General features: G+C 42.8%; 1 protein-coding gene across 3 annotated transcripts in view; it reads left to right on the top strand.

Annotated features, from left to right (window-relative positions):
- Positions 1-19,596, top strand: part of ETV5 (ETS variant transcription factor 5) — a 56,732-nt gene extending 37,136 nt beyond the window's left edge. For all 3 annotated transcript variants that reach the window (XM_004278459.2, XM_049709964.1, XM_049709965.1), the window contains 6 exons: positions 2,611-2,870; positions 4,924-4,983; positions 9,048-9,116; positions 9,265-9,434; positions 14,091-14,192; positions 17,103-19,596. In XM_004278459.2, coding sequence (XP_004278507.1) covers positions 2,611-2,870; positions 4,924-4,983; positions 9,048-9,116; positions 9,265-9,434; positions 14,091-14,192; positions 17,103-17,324 — 883 coding nt within the window. In that variant the 3' untranslated portion in view covers positions 17,325-19,596. The remainder of the gene's footprint in view (positions 1-2,610; positions 2,871-4,923; positions 4,984-9,047; positions 9,117-9,264; positions 9,435-14,090; positions 14,193-17,102) is intronic.
- Positions 19,597-27,520: the final 7,924 nt, after the last annotated feature.

The following is a 27,520-nucleotide window of genomic DNA, read 5'->3' as shown; positions in this document are numbered from 1 at the left end:
TCAGTAAACAAGAGGCATCTCTGTCATAGCTGTGCTATGTATACAACACATTCTTAGATACTTCAGAAGGATTGCAGAAAGGGGAAGGGGGTTCAAATGAAGGTCAGTGAGTAAAGTTCACAGAATGTATTTGAGGACAAGAACTGAATTACTTTGCTAATCTCTGCAAATAAAAGCCATTATCGGCAGCAAGCTCTGAGAGAACCTTTCTTCCAAATATGTTGGTTTTGTGACCTACCCTTAAGCTCCCCTTTGCCACTCCCGCTCCCTCAAAACAAACTAGGACAAAACAATCCCAGTTATAGAATCTGTTCTGCAGATCCCAGGCCTGTAAGCTTCATGCATCCTTAAAGTTATGCTGGGGGGAGGGGATGAGGGTTGCTGGCTGGTGCCCACCTGGAAGTACCTTTTCCTGAGGGGACCATAGCAGGCCAACTCTAGAGTTTCATTCTGGAAAGTGAGAAGATGAGCGCTGAGCGGAAGTGCAGTGATTGGGCCTGCCAGCTGCACAGGCTCCGGTTACAGAACTGAGCAGTTTGGTGCCGTCTCAGAGCCATCAAGGAAGTGATTTGTGGACGTTACTTTGGAAGGTGCTAGGAAGGTTGCAAAGCGGGGAAGGGAGAGAACATGGAAAGTGGGTGCCCTCGTTACTGTTCCTGCTAGCATAAACTTTGGGTACTTTATTTTAAAAAGCCCTAAAGAGTATCTTCACTTTCTTTTCTGCCCACTTCTTCAGAATTTGCGTTAAAAAAAAAATCAGGTGCAGCATGCTTCTGGTGCCTGTATTCTAAATGTCAAGCCTAAACCCAAGTTTCAAATTTACACTTCAAAGACCACAGAAGGGTTTCCTTAAATAACAGCAACCTTGAAAATTGCGCTCCTGGTGACAATCCACTGTAATGCATTCAGTGCCCACTGAACCTTACAGAGTTCATAAAACTCGTTTAAATAATTGGCCAGGCAGATTCTGATGCTTTTGGTGTCTGGGAGAAAAGGATAGATATATATAAAATAGTTTGGTGATCTTCATGTTATAAAATGGTCTTGTGGTGCTGCTTTTAGTAAGATAGTAAAGACTCACAGAGTGAGCCATGCTATACCCTGATCTAAACAGTGTTTTATCTGCACACAAATCTCTTCAGTTTAAGATTTTAAGTCTTGATGTTCTAGAAATCTATTGGCCACCTGTTGTCACAGATTGATTCTGATCAAATTCAAATTATTTGATTAAAACTATTAATAGGATCAAACTAAAAGTAGAGAGTAAGACCTTAATATTAAGGGTTACATTGTTGACTTTTAAAACTTACTTTTTTGATTACTAATGAAGTGAAACTTTTGGTCTATGACCATTTACATCCCTTCTTTAGTGATTTCCCCGTTTATGTTCTTTACCCATTTTTTCTGTTGGTGTGTCCATCTTTTATTGACTTTTTAAAAGCCCTTTATATCAACAGTATTAACATTACTGTATCTGTTAGAGATTTTTCCTCAGTTTGTTTAATTTGGGGCCTTGTTTCTGGTATTTTCTGACTATTATAGATTTTTCCCCCCAGTTTATCATTTTTCTTTAGGTTTCTTGTGTTTATTGACTTACAGAAATTTATACAAGGAGATATATCCATATTTATCTTCATGATATCTGCTGTTGGTATGATGTATTGACAGATTTTTCCTCACTCCAAGATATGTTTTCACATATATTTACTATCGTGGTTTCACATTGAAATCTTTATATAAAAATTTGGGCATGTGGTATAAAACAGGGATCTTTTTCCCCTCTTATTTGAAATGCTAACCTTAACAAGTAGCATATTCTGGAATATGCTTGACAGTTTGTGACTTCTCGTTGGATTCCTTTGACATGCCTATCTTTCATTCTTTGTATTCCTGTTATTGTGGCTTTATAATATTTGTCAGTCTAATAGATCATTCTTTCTTAATCTTTTAAAGTTTAGAATCATTTTGTCAAGTTGGTTAGGAAGGAATTGCTTTTACAGAATAATTTTCAGTGAGTGAACACCTTCCAGGTTCTAAATATTTTCTTTCATTAGATCGTTGCTTAGAAAATAGTTTTAAGATTTTATTCTTGTATAGCCTACACATTTCCTGATTTTTCCTAGGGATTTTATGGCTTTGATTGCTATTACATATAGGCTTTTTTTTTTAACTATGTTTTCTAACTGTTTAACTTCTGGTTAAATACTCCTCTGTCTTTAAAAATTAATTCTGTCTACAGGTTAGAAAATGAATGAACCAGTGAACAAACATAACATGTTAGTGATATTTGCAAATAATTGGTTTTATATATTCAGATACGTAATCTGGCCCAACTATACACATAGACTGTGCATGAAATAAAAATTCATGGAAAATAAGGTGCTCCCATGTCATTCATTGTTTTATTTATTTATTTTTTTGGCCAGTCCCTGACTCAGGAGGTTTGAAATGTGTGATATAATTTTGGGAAGAGGGTAAGATGTCCAGAAATAAGCATTAATAAGTACTTTGCAAATAATTCCATTAATCTGGACTTCTAATCCTCAGTGCTATAACACGGTATTCATCTTGTTCTTACTTAACAATGTAACTACTACTTTCTTTTTGCAGATTTCAGAGACAACTGTCTGAACCCTGCCACCCCTTCCCTCCTCAGTCAGGAGTTCCTGGAGATAATCGCCCCAATTACCACCGGCAAATGTCAGAACCTATCGTCCCTGCACCCCCCCCACCCCCTCAGGGATTCAAACAAGAATACCATGACCCACTCTATGAACATGGGGTCCCAGGCATGCCGGGCCCCCCAGCACATGGATTCCAGTCACCAATGGGAATCAAGCAGGAGCCCCGGGATTACTGCGTTGATTCAGGTAAGCATAAAATCATGCCGTTCCTTTCTTCAGTCTCTCATTCATCTGTCAGGTTGTTACTGTCTCTTCTATGTGCAGGGCTTTGGGGAGTAGTTTTTTAAAATTTGCCCTCAAAGAACTTAGGAGCTAGTAAAGCAAACATGTCTATGCATAACTGAATACAAAACAAAACAGAAAAGCCATGCAAATGGTAGGAAGAGCAGTAGGCATTCAGAAGTGGTGCACAGTACATCTGAGTCCAAGCCTGAAGATTGCCGCCATCCAGTCTTGGTGATGTCCTTTCTTAAGACCGGTCATCTTTCGAGTCACTGGACACGGGGGATATTATTTCTGCATTTTAGGCCTGCCTCTAGTTTTGTGGCTTTCTTTTTGAATACAGTGACCCATTAAACTCCCAATACAAATATAAGAGAGTCCACATGTAGGATGGGATTCTTTCTATTCTTGAAATGAGTGGTGTTCTGAGAAATCGCCTGGTCTGTCATGGCTGTGTAGGGTGCTGGGTACGCCATGGAAAAGTTTGTCCTGTTAGTTGCTTCATAGGGGTCGCTGCTCTGTTGCAGTACTTTCATCTGGGAAAATTCCTGTGTCCTTCAGCTGTTGCCAGTGTACACAGGGAGAGGTATAACATGTTAGCACACGTATGGTTTGCTTTTGGGTTACCTCTTATCTAGAAACTTAAACGTAAAGAAGTTTAAGCTGGCCTTGGGAGTCCTCTCCACCCTCACCCGAACACTCATTCACTGACTACATATCTCATAGGCCAGGCTTATTAAATGAGATCATTATGGGAAAGGAGAGTGGGAATTTTGCAGCTTGCACATTTAGAAACTCTTTCCTCTTCTTCATTTACCCGTATTTTAAAAATGACACTTTTTTGCTCCTTTTCTTTTTGCAGTTGGTGCTAAAGGAATTTGAGGGTGGTGGGTCAGTTATCAACCTTTCCTGTGCGTGCTTTCCTTGAAGATCCTGGGGAGGGGGTGGGGCAGTATGTACTCAGTGGCTTTTGCAAATGGAATAGGATATAGGATTTTCTCTCGGCCTTCTGAGATAATACATAGATTGCTCAATTCAGGCAGAAATTGGTTATGGGAAAGGCTGGGGAGGTAGGCAGAAGGGAGACATCTGTTGCTTTATGATGGAAAAATTACCAAGTATAGGTATCGATAGCTTATAAAATGTCCACTCGCATTCCTCCTGAAGGCTCTGATGTATTTTTCTCAGGAGCAGGCATGACCAGCAGCATTTTCCCTTTGGGACTGACATTTTAATCGGTCCTATGAGTCTTTCACCCCATCCCACTCCCTTAAAGCAAGACACCCAGCAGATGTTACCGTATCTACAATGCTTTGATCTGAGAGGTGTTCCCAGGGTGAAGCCTCATCCCACATGGGCACAGCTCAGCTCATTGTCTTTTGTCTCGATGGACACCTTGATAACATGGTGTCTGAAGAAGAGATCGCTTCAGCATGGGTTCCATTCTAACAGTAATAACGTGGGAGAAATGTGCTTGCCAAGCTGCAGTTCCTCACTCCTGCCCATTCTTGTCCTAGCTTCATCACTTCCCATCCCCTCATCTCTTTGACCTAAAAATACCCTCACTTCTTGGAGCAGAAATGGATATGACCATCAGCAGTAAAGGAGAGCAAACTGGGAAAGCTCTAAAGTGACCTTCCTGCCCCTCCAAACCCCAAAGCCCCTGAGTCAGGACAGGCAGAAGGCCACGTTGGCCTTTTGAAAGCCATTTTCTTCTTCTGTCATTAACTCTCTCACGAGGTTTGACGTTAACTAGTTTCTAAAATGAGCAAGTTATGAGAGTATTTTTTCCTCCCAGTTCTCTTGATTGTGAGTTGAGTCCTCCATTCAGATGGTGGGACATAGTGTTTCCCACGCTGCTTACTAGAGTGGTACCCCTTTTCCAAGACAAGGCCAAAAAGACATGACCTTGGAGCAGGAGAAAGTTTAGGGGCTTTCCTGCAGTGCTGCAGTTGGACCGATGTGCTGATTCAGCTGCAGAGACTGACAGGAGTGTGTGTGTCTGTTTCTCTTTCAGAAGTGCCTAACTGCCAGTCGTCCTACATGAGAGGGGGCTACTTCTCCAGTAGCCATGAAGGTAAGTAGCTCTTTCAAAAATAATAATATTCAAGGAAGCTTAAAGTTGCACAGTTTCGGGCTAAGATGTGAGATCGTAGTTTAAACCTTCCTTAGCTTGTGAACACGAGAGTTCACTTATCGTGATCCCCAGCTATCTCACACACAGGGTTTGAGGCATGCTCTTGACCTTTGAGGGCTGCCATCCTTTTCCATAGTAATGACCGTAACTTTTAAGAGGAAAACACGAACCGTCTGGTTTCCACCCTTCCATACAAGGAGGTTATGTATACATAGCTGTAGATAACACTATCACCTAAACTGGCACTTAGGAACTATGTCACGACTTGAGATGGTACCTTCAAGAGTTCTCTTCTGAATGCTGAAACAGGGAAGGATTTCTTTCTTAGAACACGTTCCCCAGAAGTATGTTCTGTTTTCTGTCCTATACAGCTCTCCATAAATACCTAGAGCAGTGTGATTCCCCAAACCTACAGCATCAGTCAGCTTCACCTGGGACTTGTTAGAAAAGCAGATTCTCAGGGCCCACCTGCTGAATCAGAGTCTCCAGGGGAGGGGCCCAGCACTGTGTTCCAACAAGCCCTCCCGGCAATTGTGACGCACACTGACCTGAGAACTAGGACTGCAGAGTCATGAGGCTCAGCTTTGGCTGCACATTAGAATCCCCTGGGGAACTGTTAAAACTTCTGGTGTCCAGGCTTCACCCAGAGCAATTAAATCAGAAATTCTCAGGTAGGACTCAGGCGTTAGTAGTTTGTAAAGCTTCCTGGGTGATTCTCATGTGTCCCAGGGTGACAACCACTGTTCTAGAGTTTTAGAGAAAGGTTGATAGAGCCGGTAAGATAGCACTGTGAAGCATTGGCTGGTTATTGTGAGTGATTGGTTCACAAGAGTGGTCTCTATGGGTGGCTGCCTCCCACTGACTTGGTTAGAGGGGAGACCCAGTGTGGCTGCCACGGGCACCCGGGGATATTCCGAGTGTCCAGCCCTGGGAAGGAAGGGCAGTCTACTGGACCTCTGGCCGTGATCGGCACAGCTGTGTGGGGCTCTCTTCCAGGTTCCCGAATGTTTCTATAGCAGCAGTTGATGTCTGCAGCAGGCGAACTAGAAGGGAGTGAGGGAAGAGAGGGAGGAAAACACTTTGCATGATTACAACATTTAGAAAGGAGCATGCTCTTAAAGGAAATATTTTTAGTAAGGCATCGGGCTGCTTACTACACACAGAATATCTGCGAGCTTGTGTTTTTCCCCCACTTCTTCCCTGACCCCATATACATTGAAGAAATTAGTTTCAAAGAGATCTGCATTCTTAATTGCTCTCAATTACCCTGACATGGTTTTTCTCTCCTCCTTACGGGCTTGACCACAGATGCCCGTGAAATAGTGAGACAAGTGTTTCTGATTGGCATCTGTGATTACTAAGACAGCCGTCCTGCCTTAGCGTTCACCTGGAATCTTTGCATACTGTTTTGAATCTTTCATTTCCACTTTGTCCCTCAAACAGGTTCTTCCTTCCTGCCACCTTTATTTGAGTGATTAGATGGTTGTGGCCACAACTGATGTAACTGCTGTGCAAATTCAACTGACTTAAATTTCACTTAAACCAACAGCATCTTCCAGATGTTTTAGAGAACCACATGTGGCAATGACTAGAAACCACAAAGTACACCAAAACGATACTCATGGGCAGGGCTTCATCTGATTAGTTTGAAAAACCAAACCTAGAATTTAATCTGGATTTACATTTTTTCCCTATATACTGTGAACTGTGAATGTATTTTCTTTACCTTAGAGGAAGAAAAGCTCTAAAAATAAAATGGCAATTTTGACAGGTGTGTAAACTTTGTAGTTTATTTATAATGACTTTATAATAAGGCTGTTAAAACATCACTGGAATAGCAAAATCCATGTGGAAAGTCAGGAAATACATAGCTTCCTGGTAGCCAAGGCAAAAAGCATGAAGCATGATGGATTATGTAATTCTTGTTAATATAAAGTATAATAGTTTGTCATAAGTCAGTTTCCTAGTACCAACTTGGAAAATAAATTATAGGAGTCCCTGAATCCCTAACTTAAAAGTTAGTATTGCATTCTTAAAGCTTTTAATGGAAACTATAGATTCCCTCATATTTATTCAAATATTTATTGAGCACTTACGTACCAGGTGCTATAAGGAGGCTAAGATATTCAGGATATGTCCTTTTACTAAAGGAATTTAGAATCCATGACAGAATATAAGAAAAAGCTCTCACATTATCCAGTTAATCTTTTAATAGCACTTATCACAATGTACAAGTACTTACTGTCTTAATTTCTTATAATTATCATGTATTGCACATTTATGTACCAGGAGCTATTCTTAGCTCTCTATTGTAAAGATAAATCGGTCAATGGAACAGAATATGTATCAACTCATTAAATTCTCACAAGCCTATAAGGTGGGAATTATTATCTTCCCCAGTCTTCAGATGAGGAAATTAACTTGAGAGCAATTAATTAACTTGTTCAAGGTCACACAGTTAACCTAGGTCTATCAGTCTGGCTCCAGGGCCCACACTTTCCACAGTACACCATGTCTCTTTTTTCCCTACTTTGTTGTCTGTCCCCACCAGTTGGGACGCAAGCTCCACGAGAGCAAGCACGGAGTCTGTATTCTTCTATCTACCCCCTTCTAGCACGGTGCCTGGCATAAATATTTATTGGATTAAATACTAAATAAAATATACTTCCTTTGTAGTTAAGCAGAGAAATAATGCTTGGGGCTGAGGAAACAAAAATGAATAATACAGAACCTTAAAACAGTCTGTTTCCTCCAGGTTGGGCAGTGTTTTCCCAACCCCAGGCCTCTTTAAAACTGTGCTGATCCTGCCAAGGAGAACTTCACCCGGGCTGATTGTGAAGAAAAAGAACAGATTCTTTCTTGGCACCTTTACCCAGGGATTTTAAGTCAGAGCAAATCCCTCTCAAAATCTAATGCTAGCCCTTCACTGCAGAGCAACCTCCTCTGCCCTCCCCCTACCACGTACCTGATACTCATACGCCTGGACCGCACACCAGACGAACTGATCAGAGAACCAAGCACAGGGAGTACCACTGAGCAGACAGGAGCTCCTGCTGCTTCCTCTTGAGAAGTGTGCGGGTAGAGGAGAGTACGCTGGAGCACTCGCCCCCTGGAACAGGCTGGACCGCAGCCAAGGGTGTGGTCCCATCACGCCTGTCTACTAACTGGCTTTGGCTTGAGCCGCTGGCCTTGTCAGGGTGCCTGGCGACCTGGTGGTCAGCGTTGAATGCATATGAAGGGTTGGTGGGTTTAGGATGCCAGGCCATCCTTCTTCTTGACACCTTCCACTTTTTGCCCTGCCTTCCTTTCATTTCCACTTACATGTGTTGTTGGACCAGTCAGTTCCCCTTTGTTTTCTTGTCTATACAGTGAATAAGTTTTATTGACAGAAAGTCTCTTCAGATTCCTTCCACAGTGTCTGGAGGTGATAATACCTCCAACTTTTTGAAATTATTGCTTGTCACAGTCCTCCACAGGCCCAAGCCTTTACTCATTTGGCATTGTTCTCTACCCTCCAAGCTTTTTCATGACTGAGTGAGGTGTGTGGGCAGCCTAGACAAGCAGTAAGAAAGGTTGAAATTAATATTTGCTAAAAGGAAAACGGCTAGACCACGTATAGATCAACCAAATCCACCCGGTAAGGCCAACTGAAATAGATGAGATGTCTTTTCAGATACAAAGGCTTAGTCACGGACACACTGATCCATGCAGACCTTGTAAGCAAGATGCAAAGGAACGTACAGGTGACTCAGTGCCTCCCTGCAGTCTCAGCTCTGATAGCAGGAACTGATGCTCCTCTGACTGAAGCGCAGGTGATTGCATCAGAACAGAACGCCTAAGTCCTGGTGAAGTTGAAGTTCCCTCCAAAATTCAGTCTGGCATAGATAGAGCAGTTCATCAGGCTGAGGACCTGAAATGGTAGAATCCTATTTTAGTCCTTAAATCCAGAGTTTTCAGAGAACACTATTTGTTAAGCAACATGTTCTTTCTAAATTCTTCTTCAGGTTTTTCATATGAGAAGGATCCCCGGTTGTACTTTGACGACACCTGTGTTGTTCCTGAGAGACTGGAAGGTAAGTAGCCACATCCAGTTTGTTGGGAAGCTGGAAGGTTCAAGATGTCAGAGTATGTTCATCAGTCTTGATGCTAAATTAGTGTTTGCCCAAATCAGCTGAGAAACTTGAGACTAAAGTACCACATATGTGTCTTTGTCTCAAACAGGCAAAGTCAAACAAGAGCCCACCATGTATCGGGAGGGGCCTCCTTACCAGAGGCGAGGTTCCCTTCAGCTGTGGCAGTTCCTGGTTACCCTTCTTGACGACCCAGCCAATGCCCACTTCATCGCCTGGACAGGCCGAGGCATGGAGTTCAAGCTGATAGAACCGGAGGAGGTAAGCGCTGGAAGCTGGGATCAGGTGATTTGATTTGTTGATGTTTGTTCCTGTTCTCCATTGAGCCTTTTTACGGTGTTAAATATGCTCTTCCTTCTCGTTCAGATTCTAGCCTGGCCAATGGGCTTGGCAGTGCCTTTTCTGTTAATAGGACAACTTACAATTCACAGACAGGCAGAGTTCTCCACTGCAGAATATATAAAATGTATTAGTAACACTTCTGCAAACTCTGGGGAGGGAGGCCATGAAGACTTACATTCTAACAGGGTCTGCTCTCTCTGTTGGAAAGTCTTTTTCAAGTGTTCTTTCAGTGATACCAACTTGTTTTGGTGTCAACCCTCATATGTCATAGCCTATACCAGAGGTTACATGAACAGGTTTTAAGACATTTTGGTAATATATTATAGGTTGCAACTACCCCACTGTGTATTTCAAATGGCTCTAACCTAGAGAAATAAAATTATCAGAGATGGGTCAATCTTAGGAAGTTAGATTTTTTTTTAAAAATGTAATATCACAGTGGTTGAGAGAGGACACAAACTTTCATTATTTTGTTAATAGAAAGAAGAAACATTGTTACTGTTTGCCCAGACTCTTGACAGAAAGGCCAATGGACAGAACCAATGCCGTTTCTTCAAAAGGGGAGAACATCATGGAACTCCTCCTTTCCTGAATATTGCAAAGTAAATTAAATCAGGCTCTGAGTTTGGCATATTTCAAAAGGGGTTGTTTTATGTTTGTTTGTTTTGGTTTTATGGCCACGCCACACGGCTTACGGGATCGTAGTTCCCTCAGCAGTGAGAGCTCGGAATCCTAACCCCTGGACCGCCAGGGAATTCCCAGAGGGGTTGATTTGATTTCTATTTGATTTAGAATCTAGAGAGATTATAAATAGAAAAGAAATAACTTCCCTGAAAATACGACATATGCTTCTTTTGGTAGCATATACTTAGGTGTTACATATTAAACCAGCAGAGCAAAATGTATCTTTGGGTTGGGTGTGATTGGAATGGGACCAATGCTCTCGGAAGGAGTTTGAACAGGGACTGCAGTTGTAGATGTTTTTCCATCAATTCCAGGGCTCACTTTAGCACACCAGGGGGACAGGTGGGTATGGGGGTTAACAGCAGGAGATTTGGAAGAAGAAAGGAGCCTGAAAGTTAAGATGAGCAAAGGAGAATGTGTGGATTGGAGACTTAAGGAGAATCCTGACTGAGAGGAGAGGAAGGCAGGCTTCATTAAAGGCAGTTAGAGAAGATACATGTATGGTGTTCCCGATCTTGCATCATTCACAAAAAAATAGAAATATGTCAACACCTCATATTGTAAACGGTTTCTGTTAAGAGTCAGTCTACCTTCAAAGCCAGAGTTTGGTACTGCCGTGTTTTCCTAAGGGTGTCTTTTTGGCTAAGTCGTGTTTAGAAGTGGAGCTGTGTTTGTGGCTTCCAGCCACACTGGAGAGCATCCGCCCTGCATTCTTTTCCTCATAACGTGGCCTGGTTTATGTGAGGCTTGAGGAAAGCATGTCGCCCAGACTCACTAAGGCTTTTCGAAAGTCAGTCTGTCATGTGGGCAGCCCTTATTGATTTATCTCATTGCAGACAGGAGCTTTTATTACTTTATTGCCACTGCCTCTGGCCTAAGCACAGGCTGTATAGCTGCAGGTAAACCTGGTTATGACCCTTTGTAAAGCTGTTATTGAATCTGCTGCTCTCCTACCAGTGGTAAAGAAAATGATGAACAGATGGCCAAGGGCCCCGGCTTTCTTAATAACGAAGCTAATACTAAGCCAGAATGCTCACAGAAATGCCAAGCAGCCAAGTCGCAGGGGAGGCCTGTGGTGGCCTGGAGCCTCCCTCAGCTGGTTGGACAGCTTTGTTTCTTCAGGAAGTACTTCTTTCCGCCGCACCTTGAAATCCCCGAGCATTCCATGAACTCCGAATATTCCATTCTCTTAACCCAGGATCAGCTCTGTTCCACGTGTGCACTCTGGCCTCGGGACATGCAGCATTTGAATTTTTTCGCTCTCTAATCCTTGTATAACTCGGAGGGCCCTACTCTTGTTACTGTCAGGAAGATACCAACTCCTCGAAAAAGCTGTAAGAAGTTGTCATGGGGGAAGCTTGAAGGGTGAAGCGGAGGAGGAAGCTGTTTGGGCCGTAATTGTAGGCAGCTGTGTGGCTGAGTAGTGCACTCTGGGTAATTATCCATAATATCCATTACACTGTGCATGGAAATTGTGGTTTTGGAACTGCTTTTGGCAGGCCTCCTAATCAAATGTCTTTTGATTGTCATCCAGCTTAGCACCCTCTCAATTATGACTGACTCGGCTTTAATCTGGAGCCATTTTAACTGTGAATCTGCATTAATGAATATTTTGGGGGGTAGGGTTGTTTGTTGAACATGTGGCGGATAACTGATGCCGTGGGGAGGTTTAAAAGGACGGGCTGCTAGAAAGAGCCGCTCCCTGCGCTGCGGCTGCTCTCTCTTAAAAAGGGAGGAAGAGACGTGAGGTTTTCTTGTTTGTTTGTTTTTAAAACTCCTTCGGCCTCCGTCCTCAAGATGCATGCTATCAAAGTAACGAATGTGAAAGACGAAAGAAAGGAGGAGCTGGTAGCAAGCTATTGCCTGCTCCCCTCCCCCCAGAAATGGGACAGCCCTAATTCCCAGCTGCTCTGCAGTTGTGCTGCATCATGATTACTGCAGAAGGAGCAGCCCTGGTGAGGGCTACTGAATCAGAGGGCCCTGGCCCAAGAGGATGAGTCAGTAACTATGGCTACCAGAGCTGCTTTGAAGTCTGTGCATATATAAAACCTCTCTCCAGCAAGCTACTGCATATGCACGCGACAGCAAAGAGAGGTCACGGCTGAAGTTGAAAAATATTCACGAATTGTTTTCCACCACTGACTATAGTAAAATGATGAGGCTGGGCTTCTTTTAAGGGTCCCTGCATCACTTGTGTCTGACAGCAGTTCAAGTACAGTTTCATGGTGTCATTTCTTCTGAACAGGTAAAAGGACACGTATTGACTTAGGTTCTTTCTTACCCCTATTTCTGTTGGTTTAAAAATAGAAATTGGTTAAAAAAAGAAGTTGGTTAAAAATTGAAATTGGTTAAAAACTGGTTAAAAATAGAAATTGATTAAAAATTGGTTTTATCTTCTTGGGACTTCCCTGGCGGTCCAGTAGTTAAGACTCCACGCTTCCACTGCAGGGGACACCATTTGATCCCTGGTCGGGGAACTAAGATCCTGCATGCTGCTTGGTGCAGCCAAAAATAATAATAGTAAAATAAAGTGTTTGTCTTCTTTAACCAGGGGATGTATTTTTGTTTCATTTTGTCTTTTGGGCCATGTCAAAGAGTTGAACGGGTGCAATGTGGAGAAAGGGGGAGAGCCAGGGATAATCGTGTGTGCCGTGGGGCGCAAAGCAAACGAATGGAAATTTAACTTTCACACAGTGTCTTGCAAGGCAGAGTGGAATCGTGGCTATTGAATTACTGCAATATAATTAGGACAGATGCATTCTTCCCTACTTACCAGATTATTTTTGGTATTTATTAAAGGTCATCTTAGAATCCTGAATTCAGAAGATGTTGTTTCCATTCTGCCCCAAATACTTTTAAAGAATACTTCAAGTGAAATGTGGTTTTATGATCCACCTTTTCCACTTGCAGTCTCCCTACTTCTCATTCCATGTTTGTCATCTTTTTTTTTTAATAAAAAGGAATGTAGTTATTTTGGTTTTTTAAGTTTCTAAAACTGACCCAAAATGTTCAAAACATGATCCCTGGTTTGCATACATTTAAAGACCTCATGTTTCCAAGGTTATTCTTCTCTTACCTCGACAGTCATCCTTATAAGTAGGATTTGGGATGTTGAGATACTTGAGAACAGAAATTGCTTGGCTGTCCTGCTGAACTCCACTAGGAAGTTTTCTTGCTATAAGGTCTCTTTGCCCAAACCTCCAATTATACCCCCCCATCACTGCACCTCAGAGGTGGACCAAGTTGGATATAATGCACTTCAGAACTGTTTGGGAAGCCCTGTTAATTTTTCATTAAGTGGATAATGGTGCTACATGTTTTAATGTCCATTCTGCAAGTCTGCTGGGAGCAGGGGATTGGATGGCAGCAGGCTGAAATGATCCGATTCCCCTTTACTCCATGAGCTGCTATAAGTAAACATCTACCAGCCCCTCTCCAATCTTATTAGAATTGAACTTTTGCTCTGCTGGCCCATTAGCAACTCACCAGTGTGTTTCTAATGTTTCAGGAATGACCATTCTAATTATTCCTTATTGACTGCTACAGAAACCATAGCACTTAATGGCAACATGCTAATGGTCTATGGGTATTGGTCGATAATTCATATGTGGAGAAACAGTAGAGAGCCTGCTTCCTCTGGGACGCTAGCCGAGCCCTCTGCAATCTTAAAGTGCTAGGATTTTTCCACCTCTAGGTCTCACCTCTTAGCATTTGACTGAATCATCACCTTTGCTAAATGTTTGGTCTTGAGGGAATTCAGTGCTTTTCCTTCCAGGTCAGAGAAATGGGTCACTGACCAAAGCAGTCAGATTCTAGAACTGGCTCTCCTGGGATTGGGAGAAAACCACTAAGCCCAGGGAATGAGTTTCCATTGCTTTCCTGTCTCTTCAGGTCGCTCGGCGTTGGGGCATTCAGAAGAACCGGCCAGCCATGAACTACGACAAGCTCAGCCGATCTCTACGCTATTACTATGAAAAGGGCATCATGCAGAAGGTGAGCGATTACTAGAGACGCTTAGACCACTCTGACCACTCTCAAAGAAAATGTCAAGGGCTTCTGAAATAAAACTGTATGTGATGACTGGGAGGACATGTTAGCCTCGTAAGTAATTCTGTGATAGGAAAAACATCTTGGAAAAACTTAAGTTAAATGAGATAATAAGGAGCACCTTTAATGCTGTTGGGTACGTGAAAGCCAAAGGTTGTGTATGGAAGACACTGTAGGAAAATTAGGCTCCTCTGCTTTAAACTGTCTCTACTTACGAAAACATCCAGACATTTAGGCCAACTATTATATCCATAAAGGAGCAAGTGAGGGAATCGACTTGAAGGTCTCCCCTCCCATGAGAGCTTAGGCGAAGTCTTTAGTTGAAACACCGAGACCTCCAACTATGTTGGTTTAATACTCCCAAAAGTGTTAGGGCAGTAAAAAAAAATCTTATTTCTCTTTTAGAACCTTAGAAACTGGAACTCAAGTTAAAAACCCAAGGTTTGCAAAATGGCAGAATCACCAGGTAGCAGGTAGCAGAAAAAAGGATGAAGTGTAATTTTGAGAAAGCCAATACAAAATCCTTATTGCGATAGGTGGTGAAGAGCCACAATCTTAAAATCCTGTGGACAGGCAGAAGATGAGAATGGAAAATCTTTGATTGGTTTTTCTTAGCCATCAGATTTTATACTGTACTCTTGCCCAGATTCTAGCATTTACACATTTAAGCCGTCTACATGATAGATGCCAAGATGCACTCAGAAGTATGTGGTCGTTGCTGCTGAGAACTTGTCTACGCTGAAGCCAGGCTTATCTTTCTCAGAGGCAGGTGGTAATATGACCCCATATTCCTCTCCTCTCCTTAAAAATTATTAAAACAGCTTTTCATGGATGGTCTTCTGGATAAGATCCAGACTTTTTAATGCTTCATACAGGCTCAAGGCACCATTAAACCCTCATTTCCTCACTTGTACTTGGCTGCTTTCACTAGCATAGCCATCTTTCTCTTAATATATTTGTTTACCGAACAATACATATCACATTCATGTAAGTTATCAAGCATACTATAAAATGAAAAAATACCTATTTAACTACCGTCCTACTTAAGAACACTCCTAACGCCTTCATTGCCTGGCCAGCCCCTACTTGTTTTCTCAGTAAATCACCTCTTTACTCCAAGAATCTGAAGTTCTCAGGCTGAGTTACATGGTCCCTCTTCTGCTTCTGAGAACACCTGGGCTCATCTCCATCACTTCCCCTACTGTCTGTATTGTAAGTTACTCCCTGGCTTGTCAGTATCTGCTACAGGAGTATCAGCTCCTTTGGGGCAGGAATGAGGGTTTGACTTCAGTGCTTGTCACAGAGTGAATAGATACTCTAGGATGGGTGGTCACCCCACCCAACTTCCCCCCTTTTTAAAAAGGGTTAAATTCAGTGGGGTTTTAATATGTGCACAGAGTAGTGCAGCCGTCACCACAATCAGTTTTAGAACATTTTATCACCTTAAAAAGAAACTCTGAACCCATTATCAGTCACTGCCTTTTCCCCCTCAAACTTCACACACACACTCTCCCCTTTTAGTTTTAACATTATCGGGTAGAATCCTAAACTCAGGAAGGAGGGCCATTACTCCTTTGCTGTTCCCAACTCCAGATCCAGTCTGAGGGAATGTAATCAAGACACAGTTAACTTGAACTCATGGCAACGAGTTGTCCCTATGAACTTGTTCCTAGGTTTTCTAAGGAAGTAGGAGAGAATTTTCTGAGAATAAAACAGGCAAAAAGTACAGGAAGGCACAGGAATGAGACTTGGGGGGCTCAGATCCAGCACTGCATTTATGCTTTAAGGAAAGTCAACCTTCCAAAGCCTGTTTCCAGTAAAAATGTAGATAATAGACCCTAATCTAATCTCAAAGGGTAATATATGTGAAAACATTCTAGAAATAGTAATGTGCTATCCAGTGTAAGAGATCATTGTTATATTTATTACATGACCCGTGAGTAAATGAGAACTAAATAAAAGAGGAGTGGTAGCATGCCCGTCTGGGGAGGGACTTAGAAAAGCAGTCGTCCCATACCCTCGGTTTTTGAAAGGGAAGATTGAGGTTGAGAGGTTGAGACTTGTTAGCGACTGAGCCAAGGCTGGGAGCCATCCACTCCTGGCTTATGAGCCGGTATCATTGCCACTGTGTCCTCCTACTTCCCTCTTCCACATACATGAGCTGACTCTTGGGCCGGGGAAGGAGAGATTTAACAACCCAAAGAGGGATGATTGATTGTATACATCTGCCACCCTTAATCAAGACCATTTGGTTCTTGTAATATTATAATGCATAAAATTCATATAAAGGTAGTCATCAGTTCCTTCAGTGTAGCAGAACCATGGAATGAGTAATGTAAAACTGCAGGTAAGCCAAAACACAGTTCTGTTTGGTTTTGGAACAAACTTAAAATTCCCACACAGCTCTCTGAATTCCTAGCCCTTCAGAGCAAAGCTGTCCTGGGAAGACTGTAAACTTTGGAGGGAACTGAACACATGGTCTGACTCCTGCATCTTTCAATCCTTATATCTTCTTGTAATATCAGGCACCAGCCTCAGCATAACCATTGTTTCTAGGCTGTGAGTATAACACAGTGAGGATTTTCTTTTAAAAGAACCTAATATGAGTTTGAAATTCAGATATTCTTTTCAATTGCTAAGCTGTGGTGTCAACAAAACCCTTGGCAGGTAACAGGTTCCCACAGTTTATCAAAATAAATCTGAATGATTTGGATAATCAGCTACCAATGAGCCTCTTGGTCCCTGGCTCCCTGAGAGCTTGGTGACGTACAAATATCTCATTCTTCCCTTGGTGCCCTGGCCCCGGCCCACGCCCTGTTCCAGCTGGGCCTCATAAGGTGTGTTTTCTCTCTTCAGGTGGCTGGGGAACGATACGTCTACAAGTTTGTCTGCGACCCCGATGCCCTTTTCTCCATGGCCTTCCCCGACAACCAACGTCCGTTCCTGAAAGCGGAGTCTGAGTGCCATCTGAGCGAGGAGGACACCCTGCCACTGACCCACTTTGAAGACAACCCTGCTTACCTCCTGGATGTGGACCGCTGCAGCAGCCTCCCCTATGCCGAAGGCTTTGCTTACTAAGTTTCCGAGCGGCTGAGCGGCCAAACCCTAGAGCTAGCAGTTCCCATTCAGGCAAACGAGGGCAGTGGTTTTGTTTGTGTTTCTGGCTGTTCCCAAAGCTTGCCCTTTGAGTATTATCTGGAGAACCCAAGCTGTCTCTGGATCGGCACCCTTAAAGACAGATACCTTGGCGGGGGAGTGGGAACAGGGAGGGGCAGAAAACCACCAAAAGGCTGGTGCCTCAGCTCTGAACCTGACAAGGTTTCTGGGAAAGCAATTGAAATGGAGCCTCCTTCCCATGGACAATATATGCAAAGCAATACCTTGTTCAGGTTAGTACCCACAAACCAGGACAGAGTGTGTGACAATCTGCATTGATCATGGACTACTAAATGCCTTTACGTAGAAGGGCTCTGATTTGCACAATTTATTGAAAAAGATGTCACAAACCCATAGAAGAGGAGGTAGGCAAAGTTGGGGAGGCTCAAACCATGAAGGGTTACAAATATATCTTAAAACTCAGAGAGCTCTTCCAGCTTAATCTGAAATGTTTCCTCTTGGTCTGGAAAGAAGGGGAAAAAGGATGAACAGCTGTTACCCACTCCATGGTTCTCAAATAATAAACCATTGCTACCCTTGGGAACCTTCTGGCCATGTGGTCACCAAGTAGAGCAGGCCCCCTTTCTCTTCCCAGTCACATGGCTGTGTGTGTGGATGGCTTTAATTTTAGGAGAAGGGTGATTAACACTTTTGACAGTATTTTGTTTTGCTTTGATTCGGGGGATTGTTTTGTTTTGGTGGTTGTTTTGGAAAAACAGTTTATAAACTGATTTTTGTAGTTTTGGTATTTAAAGCAAAAAAAAACAAACCTTTTGGTAACTGCACTGCGCCCTTTAAACAGGGCAGTGCCAACTTATGAAGACGCTGCAGCTTGAAAGGGGCTTTGCTGGGGGGCGTCCCCTTAGCCGAATACAAGCCCTCTTTTATTGCCTGCTTTGTGCTTTCTGCACCAGACAGCCTGATGGAACATTTGCACCTGAGTTGTACATTTTTGAGGTGTGCAGGGCAGCCTGGACACACCGTTTAGATTCTATGTGTATAGTCCCCCATGTTCCCTCACATGCCCTCTCTGGAAAGCATATGTACATAATACATGTCATGTCCATTTGAAACCTGGTCACCTGGTGAAAACCCTAGGTAGGGATTCTTCCCTGGGCATGACTGATGACAATTTCCATTTCAGTTTGTTTTGTTTTCCTTTTTCTTTAATTTTTGGACTTTAAACCCTGCATATGATTCAATAGGGTTTGAGACTTCTGTGCGACACTGACAGGTAAAGCAGTACTAGCATCTTAGTTTCCTGCCACTTTAAAAAAGGTTTTCTCCGATTGCTGTATTATATTGGGAAAGTTTTAAATAACCCAGCTAAAGCTATATGAAAGTTAAGCTCAAAGTAGTGGAAAAAGAATTAGAAAGTGGTAGCACCTTGCTGCCTGCTGATAGGATTCTGTGCTTCCCCTGACACCTAGCACACAAAGAATGACTATGCTACTCTTCATATGCGAAGGACAGTGCTTTGAGTTGTTTTTCTATTGATGGACCCGCTCTGTAGTCTCAAACAGTCCCCCTGGTGACCAGGAGCACATTTGTGAAGAGGGTCACAGAGATAAGGGGTGCATTTTACAGCTATGGAAAGACAAGATTTTCCTCTCTTGGAAGCTAATTAGCCCACAAAGGTATTGAACCTGTAGCTTGGGCCTTAATTAGCATTGTATTCTAATCAAAGGACTTTCCAAACCGGTATTTATAGCTTTCTAACCTACACATAGTCTATACATAGATGCATATTTTACCCCCAGCTGGCTAGAGGTTAATTTGTTGTAAATGCTGTATAGGATTTGTTTTTTCCTTTCTTTACTTATCCGGGTTTGGGTTTTGTTGGGTTTTTTTTTTTTTTTTTTTGATGGATTTATGCTGTCTTAGCAAGTACTGAAAAGAATCCTCTGTAGCCTGAGCTCCTCTCCCCTGCTGTAGCCACGTGGCCTGTGCTGTCTCGGGACACAGGATGGCAGCATCACCGTCGCTTTCCCATCGGATTCATGCACCTCCCTGATGGTTTTGTTTCTTTGTTCTTGTTTTTGCTTCTTTCCAGAGTGTGGAAAGTCTACAGTGCAGAAAGGCTTTAACCTGCCAGTTGATTTGAAATACTTTCCCCTGCGCAGGGCCGTTTGCATCCTGCCAAGCTGCGTTATATTCTGTACTGTGTACAATAAAGAAGTTTGCTTTCAGTTTACCAAGTGCCTGAAACCCGTCTCTTTCTTGCCCTCAGTGGTCTAATCTTGAAGCAAGCAGAAGCCACCTGGCATCTTTCTTTCCCCCTCTCAGCTGTTTAGCCTTAGGACTGTGGAAGTTGATAGTTTGTGTACAACTGCCCCATCGCCTCATCTCTTAAGCTCTGACCAAACATTTGACCCAAGAGAGTAGGAGAGTAGAAAGCAGAGCGGGTTTCGCAGCCAATGGTGAGCAGACACCACCCCCCCTCCTTGAACCCACCTACTTGCCAACTTTCAGTCAACTTTTTTTTTTTGGGGGGGTACACGGGCCTCTCACTGTTGTGGCCTCTCCCGTTGCGGAGCACAGGCTCCGGACGCGCAGGCTCAGCGGCCACGGCTCACGGGCCCAGCCGCTCCGAGGCAAGTAGTATCTTCCCGGACCGGGGCACGAACCCGTGTCCCCTGCATCGGCAGGCGGACTCTCAACCACTGCACCACCAGGGAAGCCCTTAGTCTACTTTTTTTAAAGCATAGCTGATGCTTGGGCCCTGGGTTGCATGAAAAGATCACTAACTGGGCTATGACTTTGAGTTCCAAGATACATCCAGCTCAGCCCCTTAGATGGATTCCTGGAAAACCAGACAGAAGTTAAGACCACCCATTCCCTAGTTTCCCCCCCAAAAGGTTTGACCTTAAGGAGTAGAAATTTTACTAATAGTTCCCTCAAAAACAACTTAGGAAGGCTTATGGCTATTTGTTTATTCCAGCCATAGAGCAGTAAAAACTTTTCTTCCGAGTTTGAACCATGTTATCGAACCAGGTTCATTCTATCGATCAGCAAGCCAAAATGCTGAGACACCGAGGTTTGCAGCAGAAAGAGGGCTTAATGGGAAAGCAGCGAAGAGAGGAAACAAGAAATCAAGTCTGAAAACTGCCTCCTACAAGGCAAGGGGCGGGGGTATTTATAGGTTTAGGAATCAAGCGTCAGGGCCGACTGAGGCGTGGGGAACACGGGGAAAGGTGATTGGAAAAAGGTGCGGGAATCCAGGTTCTGCAATAGTAAAGTATAGGCCTCTGCACATCCTGAGGGTGGAGTTTTCAGCCCTCTGTGTCGAAAGGTCACCCAGCGGACACCGCGCATGCCCAGTTGGAGGGTCCGTGCTCCTGTCCAGTCTTAACCAGCCCGGCTCCAACTAGATACACACAGCTGACTCCAAGTTCCCGAGAATATCTCAGGCAAACCTTGTTTAGGCCACGTGCTCCTTGGAGGACATGGCAGGTCTTAAAACAACGTTGATTAGAGAATGCAGGTGAAATGAATATAACTCATGATTTCGGGAATATATATATCACTCGGGAAAAGTTTGCGGGGCTCTCTGCAGTATTAGGCCTTTTAGTGTTCTCATTTCACCCTTTTTCTGCACCTTAATTTGGGCTTTTCAAGACTCCTGTTACAGTAGAGAAATGAGTAGATCTTTTTTTCAAGCCTATAACAGAAGGCTTTCTGTGAATTTATCTGCTATATTTCTTTCACTGTTTTACAAGCCCTAAGTGTAGAAACATCTGAGCCTGAATTGGTGCACAGCCGCTTGAATCGAAGCTTGTGAGGAATGAATGTCTGCCACATAAACCCATTGGCTTCGACAGATTAAGAGATGCTTGGGGAGAAGGCAAGGGAGCCAGGACAAAGCAAGCTCTGCCACTCAGCTTCACCATGATAAGACTTGGACAATCAGCTCCCTATTATTCATGGGCTCATTATCCCCCTGGGCCTGTATCCAGATCGTTAACCTAATGCAGGAGGTCACCAAACACTGGGCCTCCCTTCTCCTGTTGGGCACTAGGATAAGAAAGCCCAGAAAATGTGAAGTTTACTCTTCATCGAGGTCCCCTTTCTCGAGCCAAGTCAAGGAAACAATGCTTTTTCAGTTGTTAGATGACAAAGAAGTAGTGTGAGGGCAAAAGAATGCGGTTTTGAGAGCCAGAGTATGTGCAGAATCTAAATTGTAGTGCAGCTGGGACAAATGTAAACTAATGTGGGAGAAAAACACTCACGTACCCAGACAGTTGGAAACCTTGGAGAGACAGTCCGTTGCCCGGTGGTACAGGTGGCTGGGGCTTAGTGTGTGGCTTCTAAAACACAAGCAAAAGGAAAAGAAGCTGGAAAATCATCAGTTTTATCGCATATACAATGTAAGCATTGATCTTATTCAGCACAAGTGTATTGTACTTAGCGGGATGGGGGTGAAAGAGACACACAGACAAGCCACTGTGTCCTTCTGATCCCAGCAAAGACACCAGTGTCCCATTCGGAAGGGGCCCCTTGAATGACCAGCCTTTACTTAGCTCCTCCAATTTAAGAGCTGGCTCTACACCCAGGCCTTGTTGACCTTGGCAGTGGACCTCAGATAGCTAACATTTGGATAGCACTTCACAGTTTACACAGTACATTTTCATCTGCATTATCTTTTTGGCAGACTTTCTTAAATGGTAACACTTTGCTGAAATTGAATCTGAAAATATTCACGGCTGTTAGCCTCCAAAATTACTTTTTTGGAATGTTCTCAGTGGCTACTGTGGAAAGAGGACTGGACACTGGGAGGTGGAACATTGGGGCTCTTGGCCCCAGTTCAGGGATTGATTGGATTTGACTAGATGATCTCAGAGGGCCATCCTGGCCTAACCTCCTACATCAGTGAGGGCACTGATGAATTGTTACTTCCCAAATCTCTTAGGAAGTAAAGGAGAAAGGAGTTCCTTGGAAATTCAAAGGGTGTGTGTGTGTGTGTGTGTGAGTGTGTAGGCAGATTTAACAGTTAACATCATTCTCACCTTTGAGCAAGCTCTGAAGATTGCTCAGTCCCACCATTAAAGGCATGTTTGTTGATTCCCTAAGCATCCACAGAGCACCTACTAGATGCCAGACACAGCTGGATACTGAAAATAGAGGTTTAGGATGGCATTTTCAAATAAATCCCTGTTCTTGACCTTGTAAATGTTTAAATGCTCTACTCTCCAGCTCCTACTTCAACACTACTGGCATTGTCTTAGTCTGACCACATTGACCAGAGGCCAAGGAGGCTGGGGCATTTATCTACCAATTCATTCCCCTACTGGTTGAGGATCAACCCCAGGAAGGCTAACACTCCAATGTACTTCCTACCAGGAAGAAAAGAAGAGCAGGTATCAGTGTGCTGGGCACTGCTGGCAGGAGACCTGGAGTAGACATCATGGTGTTCGCTACGCCCACCTTTAACCCTAGCAGGGCTCTCCTGCGTGACCTGGCTTCTTTGTCTCCATACTTAAGGTGGGTGATTCTTTGCTTCCATCATTCCATTAACAAACATATATCAAACATCTGTTGTTTGTGAGATAGACGTTTCCGCAGGGGGTGGGGAGAGGGACCTCGCAGTGAAACCCACCCTCCCCTTAGCTCACAGGCTAGTGGGAGAAACATTTGTCTGCATGAAACTAGAATACAAGTTATAGCATACTGAGTATTACTCACCCAATGAATAGTGCCTTTTCTATGCCAGGTACTGCTCTAGGATCAGTGGAGGGGAAAAAATAGATATAAATCTTTGCTGAGGATCTTACATCTGGGGAAGGGAGCAAAAAAACAAATGAAACAAATAAATGATAGTATTCATTAGATGATGTTAAGTACCATGGAGAAAAATTAAGCAGGGAAGGGATATGCTGAGTGATGGGGATGGGGGTTGCAATTTTAAATAGGAAGGTCAGGGAAGACCTCACAGTTGAGCAAAGACTTGACAATAAATACAGAAGTAGCCAGATGGTTATCTGAAGGAAAAACATGTAGCCAGAGGGAAGAGCAAGGCCATGAGACTTTGAACATGCTTGGACTATTTATGGAATAGCAAGGCCTGTGACAATGGGTCAGAGGGAGTGAGACAGGGCACAGTAAGAGAGAAAGTCAGAAAAGTAACTGGGGACGTATCATCTAGGGCCCTGTAGGTTTTTTAAGGACTCTGGCATTTACTCTGTCAGTGTTTAGCTGTTAGAGGTCTTGAGCAGAGAAGTGACATAATCTGATTTATATTTTAAAGGATCACTGGCTGCTGAGTTGAAATCAATTGCAGGGGAGTAAGGAAGGAAGCAAGACCAAGGAGTAGGCTATTGCAGTAATCCAGGTGGGGCGAGATGGTAGTCTGGACCAGGGCATGAGGAGGTCATATTGTGGATATATTTTTAGGTAGAGCCAATAGGTTTTGGATTGTAGAGTGAGAGGAAGAAAGGAGTCAGTTCCGACGCCAAGGTTTTTGGCCTGAGTACAGGGAAGCGAGGTTGCCATTTACTGAGATAGAAAAGCCTGAGGAAGACAAATGGAGGGTGGGAGTAGGGGAAGAAGAGGCACTGTGTTTTAGACAAAATAACTTTGAGATGCCTGTTAGAAATCCAAATGGTAATGTCGACTTGGATATACAAGTCTGGAGTTTAGGGGAGAGATCCAGGCTGGAGAGAGAAATTAGGAGTCATCAGTATGTAAGAGAGTATTTAAAGCTGAGACTGGATGAGATCACTAAGGGAATAGGTCTAGGGAGAAAAAAGAAAGCCCTGAGACGCTCCAAGATTAAGAGGTTGGGGAGAAGAAGAACAGAGGAGACTGCAAAAGAGTGTCTGGTGAAGTAGGGGTAACCAGGAGGATATTTCCAGGAGACAGATCAACAGGTGCTTCTGATGTGTCAAGTAGGGTGAGGATGGGCACTGAGTTGGCAACAGTGGAGGTCACGGGTAACTCGCACAAGCCATTTCCATGGAGTGAGAGAGATAATAGATAGAACTGATTGATACTACTGGAATCCAAAGGAGGTTTGCGTTTACTCTCAGCTGGGGACAGGGATCAGAGAAAGCTCCATGGATTCCAAAATCCTGGGTTTGAGGACTCACTAAGCCCTTCCATTCTCAGATTCTCAAAATCTGAGAGAGGCTTAGGAATCCCGGCCAGGTATCCCGCCCGGAAGGTATAGGGTGAGCCATTTGAGGATAAAGAAGAGGTGAGGATGCTGTTACCAACACCTTTCCCATCCCTATGAGATTCTCTTCTTGTTTTGTGCTCTTAAATTTCTTTTTTTGAAATGTTAAGTGTTTTTTAAATAACTTTTTTTCATATTACACAATTAGCATATGTTCTTTGTAGAAAAACAGAAAAAGACATAGCCCAAATTTAAAACTACTCTGAAAACTCAACATGGAGATCACAGTTAACACTTTACTTCATTTCAGATGTCTTTTCTCTGTACTGTTATTCAAATGGAAAATGTGGTTATACTATATATTGTACGTAGTTTTGAAATTTATTTTTTAACAATATATTTTGAACATCTTTCCACATCATGAAATATTCTCCTACAATACCTGCCTGCATGCTATCCCAAAGTACGTATGTAATATGACATATTTAAGCAGTCCCCTTTACTGGAGATTAAGGCACCACAAATATATATCCAAAACCAAACCAAGTGATCTTCGTCCCCCAAAATCAAATAAACAAAAGATAACAATTTGGGCTTTTCCTAGTGCTTCTAATTAGCAGCCAACTCCTATTAATTTTACCATCTAAATATTTCTCAGACCCATCTCCGTCATCACTGCCATAACCAATTCGCCATCATCTCTCACCTGGGCTGTTGCAATCACCACCTAACAGGTCTCACCACGTCCACTCTTATCCCACTCCCACCCCTTCTCCACATTGTAGTCAGAGTGATTCTTTTTTAAGCCGAAGTCATTCCCCTTCTTGAGACTTTAATGATACCCACTGGAACACCTAAAATTTAAAAAGACTAACAACACCAAATGTTGGCAAGGATGCAATGCTTGTGGGACTATAAAACAGTACAACCACTCTGGAAAACTGTTTGACAATTTCTCTTTCTTCTAGAAATAAGTAATATTTTGAGTTTTTAAAATGCTTTTCTGAACACACATTTCCGGTATCTGGTACAGTGAACCAAATGTCCATTTTTGTGTAACTCATGAAGTAGTGGTTTCATCTATGCCGTCTCCCTCTCCAAAGTATTAAAACCATTTGACATTGTTCTTCTAAGTCTTCACAACAGCCCTGTGAGGTAGGTGGTATTGACCCCATTCTACAGATGGGGAGGTCTAGGTACAGAAAGTTTTAGTGGCTCCTCGAAAGCCACATGGCGTGACACAGTGTGGCAGTGCTCCAGTGTCTGGCAATTTCTTATCAAAGTAAATACATATACTCTATGATCCAGCAATTTCAATTTTAAGTATTTATGCATGAGAGAGATAAACATGTGTTCACAAAAAGACCTCTGCAAGAACATTTATATAAGCTTTATTCACACTAGCCACCAAAACAACCCAAATGTCCCTCAACAGGAGATCAGATAAACAAGGTGTGGTAACCATAGAACAGAATACTACTCAGCAATAAAAAAAAGAATGAACTATGGTGATAAAGATCAGAAAGTGGTAGCAAGGGTTGGGTAGGCATTTTATTTTACATTAGTTATTCCTCCAAAAAATACATATAGTCATTTCTTGGGATAAAACCAAAATCCTTAACTTGGCCTTACAAGGCAAGTCCTTGCCTATCTCTTCAGTTTCACCCTGCACAATTCTCTCCCTTATTTGTTCCAGTGCCCCTAGCCTTCTTCTGGTGTCTCAACTGTACGTTGCTCCCACCCTGAGACAAACTGTTCCCTGGACCTGAAATGTTACACTGCCTCCAAGTCCATCCCTAACCTCCAACCAGCTCAACCTCCACACATACTTTAATCCCAATTCCGAGGTCTCCGCAGGTGAAGACAATCTACTAATCCAGCAAATAAGTGAATAATTTTTTTAAATTAATTCACTATTTTTTATTTTTGGTTGCATTGGGTCTTCCTTGCTGCACGCAGGCTTTCTCTAGTTGTGGCAAGCCTGCACACTCTTCCTTGCGGTGCACGGGCTTCAGTAGTTGTGGCAGGTGGGCTCAGTAGTTGTGGTTTGTGGCCTCTAAAGTGCAGGCTCAGTAGTCATGGTGCACATGGGCTTAGTTGCTCTGCGGCAGGTGGGATCTTCCTGGACCAGGGCTCGAACCCGTGTCCCCTTCATTGGCAGGCAGATTCTTAACCACTGTGCCACCAGGGAAGTCCTAAGTGAATAATTTTAATTGCCTGACCTTCCTAGATATGTTCTTTTCTACCATTGTATACTTTTTCAGCACTCACTATCTTTTTTTCATAGCACGTCTCATAATTCTGAATTATTCAGTTATTTGAAAGATTAGTTGATTGTTTTCCCCAATAGACTATAAATTCCATGAAGGCAGGACCATATCTATTTTGCTACTGCTTTCTCTCCAATACAGAGTAGATGATTGTAAAATATCTATTGAACAAGTAAATACAGTAATATGCATCTTTATTCATATATGACTTTCAGGATAAATTCCTAGAAGATAGATTGTTTGGGCAAAGTGTCGGCACATTTTAAGGTTATTTATGTGAACTGCAAAAGACCTACCAAGAAGATTGTATTAATTTGTACCTGTATCAGTAGGGGACTACCTGGTTCTTACAACCTCTGTCTACACTGGGCATTATTTACATTTACACATCTATTTACCATTCCCGTCTTGTCTTTCTTTATTCAAATGTTATTTATTGAGCACCTGTTACATACCATGTACCAAGGTGGATGAATTAGATCAGTAGTTTTCACATTTTTTGCTTACATACCCTCTAAAAGAATTTTGAAAAACAAGGCACCCTTTAGCACTATTTTAAGTTAACATTTAATATTTTCCATCACATTGTTAAAAGTTGAAAAGTATATAATTTCCAATATATTGCAAATTATGACATTTTAAACTATAATTATTCCAATTTAACAACGGATTCTATATACACCAGTAATGAAATTACCACCATCACTAAATTATCACCATTAACTATCACCAAAATA

The sequence above is a fragment of the Orcinus orca genome, chromosome 5 (assembly GCF_937001465.1).
Source record: "Orcinus orca chromosome 5, mOrcOrc1.1, whole genome shotgun sequence".
In the NCBI taxonomy this organism is placed as follows: Eukaryota; Metazoa; Chordata; class Mammalia; order Artiodactyla; family Delphinidae; genus Orcinus; species Orcinus orca.
Note: the sequence above shows the minus strand (reverse complement) of the source record. Positions and strands in the feature narration are given on the sequence as shown.